General features: G+C 50.3%; 1 protein-coding gene across 2 annotated transcripts in view; it reads right to left on the bottom strand.

The window, feature by feature from the left end:
- Positions 1 to 703: 703 nt before the first annotated feature.
- The window catches only part of CES1 (carboxylesterase 1), a 28,746-nt gene continuing 11,056 nt past the window's right edge, over positions 704 to 18,393 (bottom strand). The window contains exons 5-14 of one of the 2 annotated variants that reach the window (XM_026494784.4): positions 17,428 to 17,581; positions 15,626 to 15,730; positions 14,536 to 14,640; positions 11,998 to 12,036; positions 7,288 to 7,428; positions 6,264 to 6,344; positions 5,857 to 6,004; positions 2,054 to 2,185; positions 1,330 to 1,402; positions 704 to 1,069 (exon numbers count right to left, since the gene is read on the bottom strand). In XM_026494784.4, coding sequence (XP_026350569.2) covers positions 886 to 1,069; positions 1,330 to 1,402; positions 2,054 to 2,185; positions 5,857 to 6,004; positions 6,264 to 6,344; positions 7,288 to 7,428; positions 11,998 to 12,036; positions 14,536 to 14,640; positions 15,626 to 15,730; positions 17,428 to 17,581 — 1,162 coding nt within the window. In that variant the 3' untranslated portion in view covers positions 704 to 885. The remainder of the gene's footprint in view (positions 1,070 to 1,329; positions 1,403 to 2,053; positions 2,186 to 5,856; positions 6,005 to 6,263; positions 6,345 to 7,287; positions 7,429 to 11,997; positions 12,037 to 14,535; positions 14,641 to 15,625; positions 15,731 to 17,427; positions 17,582 to 18,393) is intronic. The other variant, XM_044382393.3, reaches the window with a different exon arrangement.

Raw genomic sequence — 18,393 nt, forward strand, 5'->3', positions numbered from 1 at the left:
AGCGAGTGAAGAGGCCAGCCCAGACCCTCAATGGGTGGAGCTGCAAAATCAGCTGCAAAATCACCCTGAGGCCGGTGTGGCTATATGAACAGTGCCCACTAGAGGGCAGCAGAGGACCGTCAGGCAAATGGGTGCTTTTGGCAGGAAGCCAATGAACTCCGTTGATCAGGACAAGCCCAGAATAGGATCTCTAAAGCATCCTGTTTAGGAAGGAAGGATTGCTCTGTGGCCTCAAGTTCTAGAGCCAGAGTGCTAAGGTTTACATCCCAGCTCTCTCGCCAGGGTGGGCTTCACAGGCGTGAGACCCAAAGCCCCAGGCTCATGGTCGCTTTAACGCTCTGCTGTTGACATCTTGAAATTCTTCATAATTTTTAAAAATAAGGCTTATTTTTATTTTGCACAGAAAATTATGTACTTGGTCCGGTCTGCCACTTCCTCGTTGAGTGTTCTTGGGCCTCGTGTTAAAATTCACAGGGTTGACAGCAAGCATTCACCTCCAAGTGTTGCATGGAGGAGAGGGATACTGCGCTCTGGCCACCCCACCCCGTTGTTGGGAGTTGTTGAGGGCCCAGAGACACAGAGCAGAGACAGAGGCCCCCTCAGCAGCTCCCAGGGCCAAGCCATCCCCACTGGAGGCACCTTTCGGACAATGGTGCACACGCTATCACCCTTCTCTTTCTGAGCCCAAGACACAGAAACTGACTTGGTCTCCAAAAGAATTTATTCCCCAAATTGAATTATTCCCCAATTCCCCCTCCCTGACCCTTGCCCTCCTCCACCAGACAATCCCCAGCCTCCACAGTAAGATCCCTCTCTGGCTCATAAACACCTGTAGATTGCCCCTGTCTGGGCTCCCTGGGCCCCCAGGCCAGCCAGGCCTCCCATTCACAGCTCGACGTGTTCTGTATGAGGCGGCTTTTCCTCTGCCCCCTTGGCCAGGAGCTCAGTCCAGAAAGCCACTTCCTTGTCTTTCAGCTTCTGGGCTGGCTGAGTGGTGGCTCCAATCTGCAGGTACCCTTCCTTCTGGTCGTAAGCCGGCCAAGAGGGCAGCCCTTCCCCATTGGGGTTCCTGGGAACAGAACCAAGTGAGAATTACCCAGAGCTACTGTGGGGTCCCCCAACAACACTTTGAGATTTTCAAGACCTCTTGGTTTCATTTCCGCCAGGAGGCTCATTCACCTCCAGAGGCAGGGAGCTCACCAAATCCCAGGCAGCCTGTTCACGCTCAGAGAACTCTCCTCATCAGGGTCACAGGGCTGGGAGCTGCCTTTCCCAGTCAACACGCCCGGCCCTCCCCCAGCCTTGCTCCCTCTTTGCCACTGAGCTCACCCACTCCGGGCGAAGTTGGCCCATAGTTTCATCACCATCTTGCTGAGCCTGACCTCCTCGTCGGAGGCACCGCCTGTGGGGAAGAAGAAAAAAGCCTTTGCTCCTCCAAGCATGGGTTACTGTCGGCAGCCCTCGACAGCTTGTGGGAAATTCAGAATCTGAGCCCTTACTCCAGACCTACTGAGTCAAAACCGCATTTCAAGAAGAAATGGGTCATCTCTAACAGCTGCTAGTTAGGACAGTGGAGATATTTGTGAGAGGTCTTCTTTAAAATACAATACTATTAAACATATTAAGTTTAGAAACATGAGTTTTAGGTAGATAGCTGGTTGAATAGACAGACACACAGACGCACATTAGCCCCGATTCAAGGTCAACACCCATGCTAACCTTACTCTCACATTCTGATACACTCTTGTGGGGGGGGGGTGAGTGGTGGCATTCTGGCCCTTGAGCAGGGCCCTGAAGGTGACCCTCCAGGTGTCTTAGGGATACCCAGGCCCAAATTCTTAGAGACGCTGCAAACGGGGACACGTGAGTATACCTTCTCCAACATGAGTGTCGGAGTAAGAGAGAAAGGTTGGAAATCTTTGTAGCTCAGCCCCACTCTGGTGTATTTGGGTAAGATCTAGAGAGAAAGGGGAACCTGCCCAAGCCCACCACTAAACTGAGACGTGAATCCAGATCTTCTAACTCCACGTTCGGAGTCACCAAAGGGCCTCACCTTTCAAAAACGGGGCCCCGAACACAGAGAAGAGCTCATCCCCGTGGTCCCCCACCACCGTCTCGGGTTTCATGTCTGACGAGAAGCTTGGATGGTACTGGAACTCATACATGTAGGTGGGGGCTCCGGCATCTGGGAAGACATGGATTCACACACAGTTCACATTCCCAGAGGCACACCTGGATGGCGCCAAGGTCTCCAGGGCCCCTGAGCGCTCCGGGACAGGGAGGTCCACCTGGGTCCTGGGTACACAACAACAGCAACATTAATAGCAACTGCCCAGTGTTGGCACCGACTGTGTGCTAGACACTGCGTGGACCTGCAGAAAAGCCCTGGTTACCAGCACAACAGAGAAACCGAGCTTTGGGAAAGGTCCGCGATTTGCTTAAAGACACACCGTTGGTGGAGGTGAAACTGGCTTGGAGCCAGGTAGTGAGCAAATCAATGAGCCCAGGTTGAATGCATGAAATGTTGAAACTGGGGGATCAATCCATTCAAAATGACTACCATTACAGGGGCCTTGGGTCAATACCCACAGACGCCGTTGCCTACCGATGCGTTCCCACACCACGACATCCACGGACACACTGCAGCCGCTGCCGTGTGTTGCTGGAAGCAGGCTGGGTCTGATTCCCCCACAGGCCCAACAGGTGCCTCTATTCTGCCCAGTTTGGACAGTTTCCAGTGTTTTTCTCACCTAACTTCTAGGGAGGAGTGATGCAAATCTGAGTTGCTGGTCTGACAGCTCAGATATTTAAATACAAACATGGGGAAAAGGCACAATCTGTCTCTTGTATCTTGGGAAACCAAAAACCCAGCATTTTCTATTCCTCCATCACCTCCTATCTTGCTTCCTGCTGCGCCCAGAGTGGTGGCAGCAGAGAGAAGGGGGTCTCTGAGGGAGGACAAAGGTGGCTTTCTCTTGCTTTTCCAGTCCCCGCTCTTGGAATCCCCTCCCCAAGCCCCCAGAAGGAGTCAGTTCTCCTGCAGTTCACGCACTCCTTCAGGGCTAACCACCTTGGGGAGCTCAGCGCTTGGCATGGACACTAACACCCACCCTAACACTCACGGGGGACTGGCCGTGTCCCTGGTGGAGCTGGAGGAGACATCACTGCACAGCGTTTTCCCCCTTGCATATAACAACAAACTTGGAAAGTGCAGGAACAATGGATGAACAAAAAGATCACTTACAGTCCCACCATTCAAAGACACCTCTGTTCATATTTTAGCATATATCCCTTCTCTGCATATAAAAATGGGATGATGTTGTATATGTCATTTTGAAATAGACAATAATCATTTCTCCATATCATTAAATATTTGTCCAAAAATGACTTAACCATATATGCCATCCCAACATGAGGATGTGGAATAATTTACTGAATTGCCTCACTCACCCCCGTCAATGCACCCTTTATTTAGCAAGAGGTGTTGTCTAGAAGAAGCAACCCTCCATGGGTCTGACATCCACCTGTTAGCAGCTGCTTCAAGGTCAAGCAGAACTCACTGAGAGAAGGGGCTGTAACCTCACCTCCACCACTCAGAAGTTTTAGGAAGGAGCTCCTTGAACCTTTCCTGAAGGAGAGAACTTCTTTGGGCAGCACGCTGCACAAAAGATAATTCTTCTTCTTCTTTTTTTTTTTTTTTTAAAAGCTTTCTACCTATACAACTCGGAGATGTATAAAATTCCTACAGGCACAACACAAGGAAAGTAGGGCACAGATTAGGATAACAGGAAAACAGGAGAAGCAGAGAGGACAGAGTTAGTAATCTAAGTATGTCACTGAAAACATGGCAATGTTTCTTGTTGTTGGTTTTTGTTTGTTTGTCTGTTTTTGCAGGGAAAAGGGTACGAAATCGGCAGCATTATCTTTATTTTTACATCTGAGTTTCCCAAGTGAGAGAATTAAGAAATCCCATTCATACAATGGAAAGAAATTTCACAACATGTATCAGGAATTTTGAAATGCTCTTAGGGCCGTGCCTGGGAATTTCACTTCTAATATCCAATCCTAAGAAAACTTTTAGAGCCTTGGTTAAAGATTTATGCACATAAGACTGAGCATAATGTTTTTTCTCACATTAAAATACAGATCCGGCTAGACTAAATATCCAGTAGGACAGGGAATGCTAGAGTAAATTTTGATGCATCATTCTGTGAAATAGTGGATGTTTTTGAAGACTTTTCATTGATATTGAACAAAGGCTTACAAAATAGTGTTTTATGAACAAAAACATGATATAACATTAATTTCTAAGTTATGCATAAGATGTGGAAAGATTATTCAGAGAAATATATCAAAAATTTATAGCCGATGTTTCTCGGTGGAGGAATTTAGAGTACTATCGAATTTCTTCTTCACATGTTCCCACATAATATCCCCAGTGTAGGATATTAATTTTATATTCAGAGAAGTTCTTTCTCATCAAAAAGACAGTGAGACAAATACAAAATGAGAGAACGCCATGAATTCAAAGTCACAGGATACCAGATTAAAAAAACACAAGTCCAGCATGGCTGGGACCGGCAGACAAAGCAGAATAAGATACCACAAATCAGACATGTATCCAGACGCAAGACCAAGTTTACAAAAGAGCAAATGTGACCGCAGGTGGCCCTTGGCTGAAGAGTTTCGTCAGGACCCTCGACAGGAGGGAGCAGCACCTGTCCTCACTATACTGAGGGCTTGGGAACAGAGTAGGTCAGCTCGGCTGCTTTTTCTCATGCCTACAAAGTCCTGAACTTTAAAACCCTCCCAGCATGGTTAGAGAGAGAGAGGTCTGTACCAAGAACCATTTCCTGGCTGGCAGACTAGGTGAAGGAGAGGTCTATGAGGACCCCCAAAACACGCTCAGAGGGGTGGATCCTCCCTAGAGGACCGTATCCACCCCTGACCTCATACTGCACCTACACGGCCCAGGATCGATGTTGGACGGTGCTGTGGTAGACCCCACACACCAGGATGGACAGAAGCCAGCCATAGGCATGGACGCTGTCTAGAACACCTACCTCCACACCCCCCACTGCTTGCTTCTTTTGTTTTTTTGATCTTGGACCAGCCTGGTTCTAGGCTTGGCTTCAGCCCACCCCCAGCTCCACCAGTTAACAAATGAGTTTGCCCCTAGCTCTGATCTTGAAAGCCTTCCGAGACGTCTCTTCTAAGACTTGCCCTCTAGCCCCACAGACCACGGTAACGTCAGGGGAAGGCGTTCCTGTGGTAGATGCCGTTGGCCCCTCATCGCATACCCAGCTTCTGGGCCCGCCAGCCGGACTTCCACCCCCACCCTCCGTAGCTCTTGGCCTGAGGTCTTTGGTGACCAAAGGACCATTCTGCCCATGTGTGCAGCAAGTCAGATCTCTAGGGAATTAACAGCCCCTTGGGAACAGGCTTCAACCCATGACTCCCGGGAGTGGGAGGCTAAACACCTCAGCTCCCTTGCCACTCGCACGGAATAATCTTGAGACGTGACTGGAGACATGACAGCCCCGGGTGTCCACAGCGGACAGCTGCTCACTGCGCAGCTGCGTTGGCTTCCTTCCCCTTTCCGTGCCACTTCCGCCCTCCTCTACTGGCGTGTTCCGGGATCCCTTCCCAGATAAGCTACTTGCATTCAAATCCTCTTCTCAGAGTTGCCTTCTGGCGGACCCAAAGTGAGACTGTGCCCCATCCCAGGCCATATGGGATTGGCCCTAGAGGGGCCTTGGTGGTTTCCACATATCTGTCTATGCTGAGAAGTGGGCAGGACAGACAGAGAAGCTGCTGGGGTTGGTGTCCCTCTCCTGTCCAACCTCTGGGACTCACCTCTGTGGTGACGGGCCACAATCACAGATGGGACACCAAATACCAAATCTCCTAACATGTCCAAGAACAGGTCCTTCTTTTTGACAGGGTCATCTGTCCCTCCTAAATACTTCTCAGTGGCCAGTGGAGTCAGTTCCTCAGGGACTCTCTGAAATGGAGCAGAAGTAAAAGTGACCCCTGGCCCCGCCCTGGTGAATGATGCAGCTTCTAGAGCCCGGGATGGCTTGTGTGAATGGTGACTCTATGCAACCACTCCCACCCTGTGTGGTGAGGGGGGAAGGGCAGAAAAATGGGGACAGAACCCTCCATCCCTGGGCTTCACCCTGCCATTTAATTCTCAGCAATCTGGGCAAGTCTCTGTCCCTCTTTGGGTCTACAGCCAGTTCTGTGGTTCCCTAGCCTCTTACAGCAACAGAGTAGGACTTCCACAAGAGTGATGTGGCCGTCTTCTGGTCCAGCTTGCCCTCAGAGAGCGGATAACCCATCATCTGTTAGAACAATGGTGACACGATTGTGAATCATCAGGAACTAGCAGAAAGAACCAAACTTACCAACCAACCAGACCAATGCAGGCTAAAGGTCACTTTGTCATGACTTAGACAAGAATGGGTCCTTGATGCATTGGGCAAAATCAATGAAACAAATGGGCTTATTATATCCAGAAACTCAAGCTGTGCAAAAGGATAAAGTCAATGTGAAGAGGAGTTATCCCGGGCTTTTGCAGTGTGTGTGTGTGTGTGTGTGTGTGTGTGTGTGTGTGTGTGTGTGTGAATCAGGCAAGAACCCCCACCCTGGACATGGCGACACACAGGAAAGGTTTAAGCCTGGCTAGTGTTGAAGCAGAGGGCTCTGGAGCAAAGAACACAGACCTTACAAACACTCCTACATGTCTCAGATGACCCAGGAAGCCCCAAGTTTACTGTTTGTTTTGGCCAAAACCTGGCAATAGGGTGGTAGGTCCCCAAGCCTCCTCTTAGAGCAACTACTTTAGAGAGCTTGCAATTACAAATCCTTCTCTGCCCTCTGAGATGTAAATCTACCACCCGAAACTGTTTCCTCCAGGACCTGAGAGCCACCTCTTAAATGCAGACATTCACCCAGAAAGCCTCGTCCTCTCCCAGGCTCTGTGGGAGTGGGAAGACCTGACTCCTGTCACAGAGATAGGAATGTGTCTGCCCAGTGATCATTACTCCAGGCCCTCCTGGCACCCACACTTCAGGATTCTTAGATCAGAAGACAATAGTGTTTGGGGAGAGGGGTCCCCAGGTGACACTTGGGCCATCCTAGAGAAGCTCCCCACGGAAATGTCAGCTTGTGTGAAGGGCACAGCTCCTCTGGATTCAGAGGGGTCTAGAGAAGGAGGAGCCCTGCAAGCAGAGATGGTGACTCAATGGGCAGGGGAGGAGAACGAAGGAGACCCCACATTCTCACCATTGGAAGAATCCAGCCAAACTCTTGCTTGTTGACTCCGATGATGTAGGGAACAGAGTTGAATTTCTTTTCAGCCAGGATCTCTTCGGGCATCTTTGGCAGCAGCACACCATCAACCACGGTGGGCAGGAAGGGATGGCTCTGGGGAAGAGAGCGTCACGGTGTCTGGGCTTCCCCTCTAGAGGCCACACCCACATCCCCTTCTCTGCCGGTCTGAGCGGGAAGCCAGCACCCCAGACCTGCATGGCCACGGGTGGTGGCCACAGAACTCAAGCTCCTGAACAAAGCGGGCCAAGTACATGCGACCCCGAAGGACAGAACGTCGACTCAGAAACTAGCAGTGGTAGTAAAGTGATGGCGGCAACACTCACTCAAACTGAAATACACTGGGGCGTCTGGGTGGCTCGGTCGTTGAGCATCAGACTCTTGATTTCCGCTCAGGTCATGATCTCAGGGTGGTGAGATCAAGCCCAGGGTTGGGCTCTGCACTGAGCATGGAGCCTGCTTAAGATTCTCTCTCTCTCCCTCTGCCCCTCCCCACTGCCTCCCACCTCCTGTGCTCTGTCTTTCTCTAAAAAAAAGAAAAGAAATACATGTATACATATATGTATATATTTTCATATATATATATTTAAAAGATTTTATTTATTCATTTGAGAGAGAGAGAGAGCACAAGCAGGGGGAAGGGCAGAGGGAGAGGGAGAAGCAGGCTCCCCACTAAGCAGGGAGCCCAATGCAGGGCTCCATCCCAGGACACCGAGATGATGACCTGAGCTGAAGGCAGACACTTAACCAACTGAGCCACCCAGATGCCCCTATTTTCATATAATTATATGCATGTAAGTATAAATTAAATTAAATACAAATGTGTTAAATTCATAAATATATAAAATATATAACTATGTGCATATATTTTAGTATTGACTTTATAAACATACATTTTATATGATTTTAATATAAACACATAAAATACATGGATGTATGTATTTCTAGGCCCCAGTTTGAAGGACGCGTTTGCCTCTCTGATCTCTGCTGCAGCCAGCTCTGGTCTCCGCGCTAGCTGCGTTCTGTCGGAGCCGCCGTGACCGCTGAGCAGCAGGGGCTGAGGCGCCGCTCCTGGGGGAGGTACGACGTCAGGTTCCTGCCACTATCCGGTCACATTTTTGTCTACCCTGTTCCATGCGTGTTTAACGACACCTGATGTAATACGCATGGCTCACAAATAGTGAATTGTGTGTAGTGTTTATTTATAATAGCACACCAGCTGAGAAGGGCTCGCCATCTTTCTGGGCCCTGGGTAACGTGCCTGGAGCTTCCTTGACCTTCGGCCGCACGACCGTGACCCACCGGCATCTCACAAAACCTCCCGCAGCCTCAGCACACACGCGGTGTTACTCTAGCACCCGCCCGAGCAGCCTCCGACAGCCTGGCAAGTTGCCTCTTCCTTTCCCTGCACGGCCGCTTACTGGTCCGTGACCATGAGCTCTTGGCCCACAGCCCCGTGAGTCACCTTGAAGGAGGCTGATCTAACACGCGACTTTTCTCCACGGGGCACATCACAGCCTTGTTGCCCTTAGGAGCGCGGGACAGCACCTCAGCGCTGCGCCCACGGGCCATCTTCAACAGTGAAACCGCCAAGAGAAAGCACAAAAATGCGGAAAATGTGGCCCTACGTAGACCGTGGAAAGGACGAGTGTTAATAGTGTGAGACATGAGACAAGAAGAAGAGGGCAGCCGTGTTTGCTCTCGAGTGAGAACCTATGCATGGTCGCTCGAGGTTTTTGTCACTCCCTGCGTGCCCGTGAATGATGCCAAAAGTGCCACGAGCATTGATTTTGGGGTTACACATACATTTTAGAGAGTCGAGGAATTCACAAATACGGAACTCCCCATTAATAAGAATGGACTGTATTTAGCTGTCTCTGTTTAAACAGAAGCTGCTACTGGGGGCACCTGGGTGGCTTAGCCAGTTAAGGACCCAACTCTCGATTTCGGCTCAGGTCATGATCTCAGGGTCTTGGGATCGAGCCCCACATTGGGCTCCAGATTTAGCATGGAGTCTGCTTGTCCCTCTCCCTCTGCTCCTTCCCCTGTGAGCGCTTTCTCTCTCTCTTTCTATCTCTAAAATAAATAAATAAATAAAGTCTTTAAACATAAGCTGCCACTGATAAACAGTTTGCTTCGAGGAGGTAGTGAGCTCCCCATCACCAAGGTACTTACACAAACACCCAACTCCCTATTAGAGAGGAAAAGCATGAAAAAAAGCATCATGGATGGGCTCGCAACGCACTGAAAAACATCTTCATTTTAGGGGTTACCTTTGATGAAAATTACTCACATGGGCCCAGGTTCAGGGGCCCCTCAACACCACCTGGGAAGCTGGCTCTGGGTCTGGTTATATTGCACACTTGGCCACTTGTGGAGTTATGAAGAGCATGGGCTCAGGAGTCGGACTATCTGGACTTGAATCCTGGCTCCACCACCCACTAGCTGGTAACTTGGGACACTCATTTCACCGTTTGTGCTCAGTCCTGTCATCTGTAAGCTGGGCTGTTATGGGGATGAAGCATCTGCACCGGCGCAGAGCGCTCAGCACCGTACCTGGTACCCGGACGCGGCCCCATCCACATCAGCTATGACCCGTGGGCAGTGCTCACAGCCCTCATGTAGACCCCAGCTCCAGGAGCCATGTTTCCAGCTCCACACACCATGTGGCTTATTTCCTGCTGCTGCATGGCAGGTAGAATGGGGCGACCCCCGGGCTTTGAGCCCCTGTGGCTCCAGGGACCTGCGTCTGCTCTGCGAGGGCCAATGAATGATGGGCCATTTCTGGTGGCCACAGGAGGAGCTCTGTCAAGTGAATCTGCCTTGGAAGGCAGAGGCCCAAAGCCTCCTCCAGTCTGGCCATGGCCTGGGGGGGGGGGAGGTCAGACGGTGCAGGACATTTTCTGCCCAATGCCTGGCACGTAGCAGCCACACGGCTGTGCTCTGAAGGAATAACTCCATGGGGGCCAGGGCACTGGTCTTGTAAGGAAGGCCAGCCTTTTAAGGAGGTGACATGCCCTGACCTATGTGTACAAGGGTCAGTCTGGCAGCATTGTGGGGCAAGGGTGGGGAGGAGGAGTACAGGGGGAAGATAGTCTAAGTCCGGGAGAGAGACAGCGGGCCCCGATCTGATCCAGCGGGGCTGACTGGCACCAGTGAGACGCAGAGCAGCACGGCCGCTTGCTTCCATGGCGCTTGCGAGGGGCTGCCCATGTGGGCCTCAGGCACCGCCAGGCTGAAGTCAAAACCCCAGGGGTGTGCTTTATCCTCCCCTTTCTCCTCCACCCTACATCCTGTCCATTAGCAAACCCCATCAGCCATGACTTCAAAATTATCCAGATTCTGGCCGTCTCACCATCTCCGTGCTATGGGCCCAGCCCAGGCGGCCATGGCCCACACTGCTCAGCTCAGGGGCCTCCCAGCTGGTCTCCCTGGGACTGCCCTACCCTTCCCTACCTTCAATTCCATGCAGCAGTGAAAAAGCCCTTTTATAAACCCACAGTCAACACCCTCCTCTTTTCAAAACCCTCCCAAGACTTCCCATCTCACTTGAAATCAAACTCCGAGTCCTTTAAAGGGACCGCCCCCACCTCTCTTTCCTTTTTGTCCCCAAGCCTGTTCTTTCCCCCGACTCCCTCCATACCAGCCACACTGGCCTCCTGCCTCGGGACCTTTGCAGCTGCTCTTCTGTCTGCCTGGAACACTCTTCCTCCAGTTTTCCTGACGGCTGCCTTCTGCTCCGCCTCCAGAACTTGGCCCCAATGTCACCTTCCTGTTGAGCCATTGCCTGACCCTGCTGTGCAGATCCAAACCCCCACAAACCCTATCCCCGTTCCTCACTTTCTTTGTCTCCATAAGAAGGACCATCCCCAAACCCCATGTTTGCTGTGCTCTCCCTTCCCTCCAAGAGGACAGGGCGTTATACTTGTTTTGCCTGCTTTACTGCTATTTCCCCAGCTCCTGAATCGGGTCTCCGCACATGGTAAGTGCTAAGGAAATCTTCGCCGAATGAATCTCTGTGAATCCTCACAACCATTTTTAAGGTAGGTGCCAGTATCCCCAGGAGAGAGCAGAGAGCATAGGACTATAAAATGTGGCAGAGATAATGTCTCAGAAGTGTCAACGTGCGGGGAAGGCGTGAGGGGAGGAGGAGGGAGGTGGGGAGGCTCCTGGAGTTCTGGTGTGGCTGGGAGGGTGGTGTCCTCAGGACGGAGAGTCTTGCCCCTCCTGGAGGCCCCTGCAAACCGTGTAGCTTGCACAGCTCGTCAACCCTGTAGCCCCCTGGGAAAGCCTAGCTCCTAAGTGAAGGTTCCTGAAGAAACTCTGCGTCCAGCTATCTCCACCACCCCATAGTGAAAGTTTCTAGTCCAGTCCTCTCCTGAGGGACATTTTTGAAAACAAGCAGTGGGGGGTAGGCTGGGCCCAGGGGACACAGAGTTGATAACTGGGAGCACTGGGCTGGGAGTCAAAGGAACCCATTCCAGTCCCACGTCTAGTCCACCTGGCTCTGTTATCCAGGCAAGTGGCTGGCCCTCTCTGGGCCTCAGCAATACAAACACAAGAGTTAACATGAGCCCCAACAAAGGGTTCTTTTCATTCATATTTAACTGGTGCTTAAACATGTCAAGACTTACAAACTGTAACCAAGAAACTAGAAGTCCTTACCTCTCTGGGGTCTCCAAACAAATCAAGAGTGAAAAATTTCTGTGAAAACAAAGGCAGAGGGTGTGTATGAAAAGGCTTCCAGGGACAAAAGCCGATCTTTGTGAGCGGTGTGCCAAAGGTGTCAGGTTCTCCCTCCCGGTGCCACCCTGGCTGGGCCAAGAGGAAGTGGGCAGGACGCTGGCTCCCCTGGCAGGGGCACAGGTGTAGGTGTGGGAGGGGAGTGCTGGTGAACCCAGCTGTCTGCTGTTCCTGCCTGCTCTGCCCTCCAACCATTTCCCCTTCTTGTTCCCCTAGACAGCACTATCCCAGTCATCCTTTGGGGGACCTCCCTTTTCCCCACTCTCACCCCACAGATCCAAGCACCTATATGTGACCTGTGGTGCCCCATCTCCCTGACCACAGAGATTTCGTTCAGGTACGGGCACATACCCATGTCAATCCAATAGACTTTACCCCAAAACTTTTGCTGGAATTATTGTGAATGGTTTCTAAACAGGATGTAAGCCTAGGTGCTGTCGCTGACTTTACCTCCCTAGGGAACAAACTTGTCTGAGAGTGAAGCCAACACTGAGGGGAAAAAAAAAAGCTGAGGGATAGAGCAAATATATTCTTAATAATATATGTGCATCTGGATCCAGCCATGCCTGAAACCATGTACTCCTGAACTATGGTTTAGTTTTCAGTTAGTTACCTAAAGATTTTGTTACATTTCTTTTTCCACTCAAGGCACTTGGAGATGAGTTTCCTCATTCTGCATGAGAAAGTCCTGACTTATACAAGCTCACTGAAATTCACCCCACCCCATGCTTCTCTTTGTCCTATAGTCGCTAAGATTGCACCGTTTGTAATGTTACACTGTAGCTGATAGGTCTGATCAGTATGCACTGAGGGACCAGTCAGGCACTCCTTACTATGGGTGTGGCCCTTCCAGTCAGAGGTGTGTGTGTCTGTGTGCCTGTGTGTGTGTGTGTGTGTGTTTTGGGGAGAGTGGATAATCATGGAAACACTCTACGGGGTCTCAGAAAATCTCACAAGGATAACATGGGTCCTTAAGTGCTCTGGGTTTCCTCAAAATCACCAACTCTCTTCTCTTATAAGTTGGGTCCTCTTATGCCAATGGAGAATTGCTGAAATAAACTTGCCTCTTTCCAGGAATCAGAAATGGTTGTGTTTTCATTCTTTGAGTGCACTGATCACCTTATTTGAGCCTGAGAAACCAAGATCCGAGCCCCAAGACCACATTGGAATCACTCCAGGAAACAGAGCGGAGTCTGATGCCAGAGGCCTGGCCCTGGGGTCCCAGAGTCTCGTCAGGAGCCGGGGGCCCAGACAGAAAGTCCAGGGGCTCGGGATATGTCTGAGATCACATTCAAACCCTTCCCCCACAGAAGGAATAGCTCCCATTGGGCCTTCCTGCTGTATTCTCTGGGTGTCCTTCTGATGACACACTGTCACAGCCATCCATCAGTCCTCAAATGTCACCTCCTCTGTGAAGCACCCCTGCTATTACGAGCATTTCCTCTCTCTCTACTCCCACCACCCTTAACCCATGAAGTATATGAGTGCGTTTCTCCTTGGATAGTTCCTTGTCAGCAGAGACTATATCTGATTAATGTCTGCATCACACCCCCCCCAGTTATCCTTTCCCTACACCTAGGATGGATGGATGGATGGATGGATGGATGGATGGATGGAGGGATAGATGGATGGGTAGATGGATGGATGGCTAGATGATGGATGGAACTGGTCAATACAGGGAGTGTGGATGAACTGGATGGATTGGCAGATAGATGAATAATAACTAGCTGACTAGGTGATGGACGGATCATTGATTCCGGGTGGTTGAATGATGGGGTGAAGATATCTGGTGGTTGGATGATGTGCAGATGATGGAAATGAATGAAAGTTATGGGTGGATGGATATTAAACTGATGAAAGAATATTGATAAATTGGATAGACTGGCGGCTGAATAGATGGATAAGATGATGAATGGATTAATGGATGGATGGTGGGTGGATGGATGGGTGCGTGGATGCATGGTTATTCTAGAACCACAACTGAGGCAGAGTCTCAGAAAAATCAAAAAAACTGGACCTCCACTGGGTTATAATTGAGGTTGTTGCTAAATTAAGCAAGATACATTGTGACAACCTTCCTCAAAATCTTTGTTCTTAATATCCCATCCTCAAAACTCAGAACAGTAGTTACCTCTGGGAATATGTAATGCGTAACTTCTTTAAAATACATTTGGAAACAAGAATGGGAAAATAGTAAGTTTTGGTTGAGGTGAGAGATTATTATACAATTTGTCCATTATGTTGCTTTTCAACTTTGCAAATGTTTGAGATACTTCCTAATAAAAAAGAAAAAAAGAAATTCCCCTTCAGATCCCGAGACTGACACTGTTCGCTGGGGGCCAGACACACTGTCTCCGACAGTTCTCAGGCGCAGGGGCAACGGGACAACTGACATAATGAAGCCTGGGCCAAGTGCAAGGGTGGGGGGGCTTGTGCGCCCTTGAGAATGGATATGCCTACCAGCTTCAGCGACGTCTCCAAGAGCTCGTCCTCTGTCTTCTGGCGCAGGCAGTGAACAAGGACGGCCGAGGTGGTGGTTTTGCACCCAGCAAAGACAGCGATTTGCTGCAGAGATCACAAGCAATAGCAGAACTCAGGGGCCATGTCCCTTCCCTTGATCAATAAAGAGGGGTTCTCCCCCAACCTTCGTTTCTAAAGGCAACAGCGGGGAGCAGAACATAGTCTAGCCCAGCAGGGAAGGGTCCTGGGTCCCGGTGGTGCCAATTAAACAAACTCTGTGTCTGTTACCTTCTCTCTGTTCAAATGGGCATCTTGATCTCAGAGCTGAGCGTCGAAAGGGAGGGAGCACAGAGTGGGGCTTAAGAGCACAGAATCCAGACTCACACTGCCTGGTTTCAAATTTCTTTTCAGGAAGCCTTTCGTGATAACCTCACCCTCCACGCTAGATTAAGTGTTCCTTTTGGATTCTGTTATGACATCAGATACCCCTGTCTTATTGCCCTTGTCAGTGAGATTTTATAATTTGTGTGGTTATGAAATCATTGATTAGTCTCCTCCAATAGAATGCAAACGGCATGAGGCTACTAGATGTCCGCCTATATCAAAATTATCTGATGAATGAATGCATGGATGGATGAATTCCCAGGAACCCACCCCATCCATGAGGCACTTAAGGGGGAGCCACTTGCAGCAGGCCCACATGCTGTGAGTGGGTTGACCAGAACTCAGAGCCTGAGAGAGCCCAGACACGGTGACAGTCCGCTACCTACTGGTGAAACCCCAACTTGGCACACTTCGGGAGGAGTGCTCAGGGGACAGCGTATTACGCTGGCAGTCCAGAGTCATGTGTTCGAGTCCCAGCTCTACTCCAATCACTCGTTGACCTTGGCAAGCTGCTTCCACTGTCTGCCCAGTTTGCTTAGTGGTCAAATAGGGAGGCTGGCTGAGGTGTCTCCTTGCCCTTCCACTCAACTGCTCTCGCTTCCGTGATTCCTTGAGGATGCCCACTGGATCCCATGGCAAGAAAGGCGCCTGAAGATTCCAGGAGAGCAGAGCCAAGAGTGTGGCGCTGGCCCAGCGTGAGACCTACCTGAGCTGTGTCCTTCATGTCTTTCTTAACCAGGGCAGCTGTGAGGGCCACGCCACTCTCAGAGATGGCCCGGTGGAAGAGGTTCTTGGCCAGGGGAGACAGCACCTGGCAGGGGAATGGACAGGAAGAGAGTTTATGCTCATGGGGAGGGGTCTTCAAGAGCCACCTCATCCTTAGCTCTGGCCTGGCCCATTCCCCTGGAGACCTGGGCACCCAGGGAACATGGCAGGTCCTCGCCTGGCCTGGCTCTGTTCCCAGGCTGACCCTGGGGCCCAGCTTCTCCAAGAGAAGCTGAGCTGGAGGGAGCCAGCAGCACAGAGCGAGGGAAGGACAGGAAGTATGTCACATGCACTGATCGTAATAATCAGAAGTATCTAAAGACAGCTTGGCAACTCCTAGCCACACTTTAAAGACGCAGTTCTGATTCCCCATTTCCACTACTCAGGATTTGGCCTAAGAAGAGTGATCACGGAAGTGCATGACGATTTCTGAGAATGCTCATAATGTTTATAATAAAATTGGAAATAACCCAAGGTTCCAATATTATGAGATTGAGGGAATAAATGATTTTTCATTTTTACTGTGGAATACTGTTCAGACCTACGCCGCGGAACACCGTGCAATCTACAACAAGATGATACTAATGGAAGCGTACTTAATGCTAGGGGAGTGCTTCTGTTATAGGGTACGCTAAAGGAGGGGCTTGTTTAATCTTAAGACAGGAGGGGCACCTGGGTGGCTCAGTCCCTTAAGTGACTGGCTTCGGCTCAGGTCATGATCTCAGAGTCTGGGGATCCAGCCTGGCATCAGGCTCCCCACTCAGCAGGGAGTCTGCTTCTCCCTCTGTCCCTCACCCTACTCTCATGCTCTCTCTCACTCTCTCTCTGTCTCTCAAATAAATAAAATCTTAAAAAAAAAATCTTAAGACAGGTAGACAGATGACAGATGGATAGATAGATAGACAGGAGTGAGACATGGGGAAAACACTAGAAAAATAAGACTCAAAATGTCCATGGTGAGCTTCCCTGGGTAATGGGACTATGGAGGACTCTTTCTTCTTTGGGCTTATCTGTACTTTTCCCTTTTCTCCACTTGATAAAATATAAAAACACTTCCTTCTGAGTATTAGACAAGGAAACCAATACATAGTTAAAAATATAGTAATAGCACTGACCCTCTGCTCAACAGTGAAGATGCTCTATGTCTCCCAGCACGTCCACATCTGGTTCCCATCCCTGCTGCCCTCGGTGGCTCCCCAGCCCCACTCCCCACACCAGGCCCCCAGGAGCTCCAGGTACCCACACCACTGTCCCATGCCTCCCCGTGCCCCACCCCCAGCCCAGCTACACTTCTCAGTCCCGGAGGCAGCTGTCCTCACAGGAGGCCCCTGACCTGTTCTTGGTGCTGGCATCCCTTGACTTGCAGACCTGGCTTCCAGCTAAACAATGACACTTTGTCCAACTCTTACTCATAATCTACACCCCTACTTGCCAGGAGAAGTGAAGTGAATCCTAATGTTAAAACAAGTACAAGGACAGAGAGAGGGGGGGTGCTCGACCACGTTAGAGGAGGAGGAGTGTTATTGCTGTAGTTGTGGCCGGAGATTCTCAAGGCCCTAGGATGCCAGCCAGGGCTCTGAGCCTCCTGGGGGCCAAGGAGAGTTCCGCCATTAGCTCTCCACCAACTGACGCTGGGCGGAGTAGGGTCAGCTCTGGATCCGGGTCTTGTAAGTAAAGCTGCCAGCTGGTCCAAAGGCTCCAAGGGGTCCCACCAGCAGCCATATCAGGGCCAGGAACACTTACAAGAACAGAGACGCTTTCACCTCCTGCTGACTCTCCAAAGATGGTTACAGAACCTGGATTGCCTCCAAAGTTGGCAATGTTCTCCTGGACCCAGCGAAGTGCAGCCAACTGGTCCAAGTGACCCCAGTTTCCTCGGCTGTGTTCGTCCCCGGTGCTGTAAGAACGGGGCAAGAGTGGGAGCACAGACTACATGGTGGGGCTCTCGGGACCACAGATGGGGCTGAGGGCTCCAGGTGAGCCTTCTAGAAAAAGACCAGCCTTCCAGAGCCCTGACACAAGGGTCTTCTGTCTTTCCTTCCTGTAGCATTGTTCTGTTGTAGGGCTCTACATTTACTCAATTGGCTTCTATTTACTGAGTATCTACTTTGTGCAAAACACCTTTCTAAGAGCTAGGAGCACATCTGAGAACAAAACAGGCCCAATCTCTGACTATACAGAGCTCACACTACAGATCACAAACAGATAGATCCAGTAAATGATATCAGGTCATGAAAGTACTTCCAGGAAAAAGAAAACGGGGTAAGGGAAAAGACAGGGGTGGGGCAGTGGGGTCCTATTTCAGGTCACATGACCTAGAAAGGCCTCTTTGAAGTGGTAGCATTTGAATAGAGACCTGAATGAATGAGCACATGAACCTTGCAAATATCCAAAGAAGGGAATTCTAGGCTGAAGAAACAGCCAGTGCAAAGGTCCGGGGTTCAGTGGACAAAAGTGTGAGTGTAATACACACGGCTAAAGACTCTGTGGGCCTTGATAAGAACTTTGATGTCATTGTTGGTAATGTGGGAAGCCATTTCAGGGCGAATGACAAAATTCCATTTATGTCTTAAATGGTCACAGTGGCTACTGCGTGGCTGAGACACAGCATCAAAGCAGCAGGTTATAAAAGTAGGTGGTTATTATAATCATCTGGGAGAGACACAGAGGGCTTTGATCAGGGGGCATAAGGTAGGAGGTGAGAAGCGG

The sequence above is a fragment of the Ursus arctos genome, unplaced genomic scaffold (assembly GCF_023065955.2).
Source record: "Ursus arctos isolate Adak ecotype North America unplaced genomic scaffold, UrsArc2.0 scaffold_19, whole genome shotgun sequence".
NCBI classification, from domain to species: Eukaryota; Metazoa; Chordata; class Mammalia; order Carnivora; family Ursidae; genus Ursus; species Ursus arctos.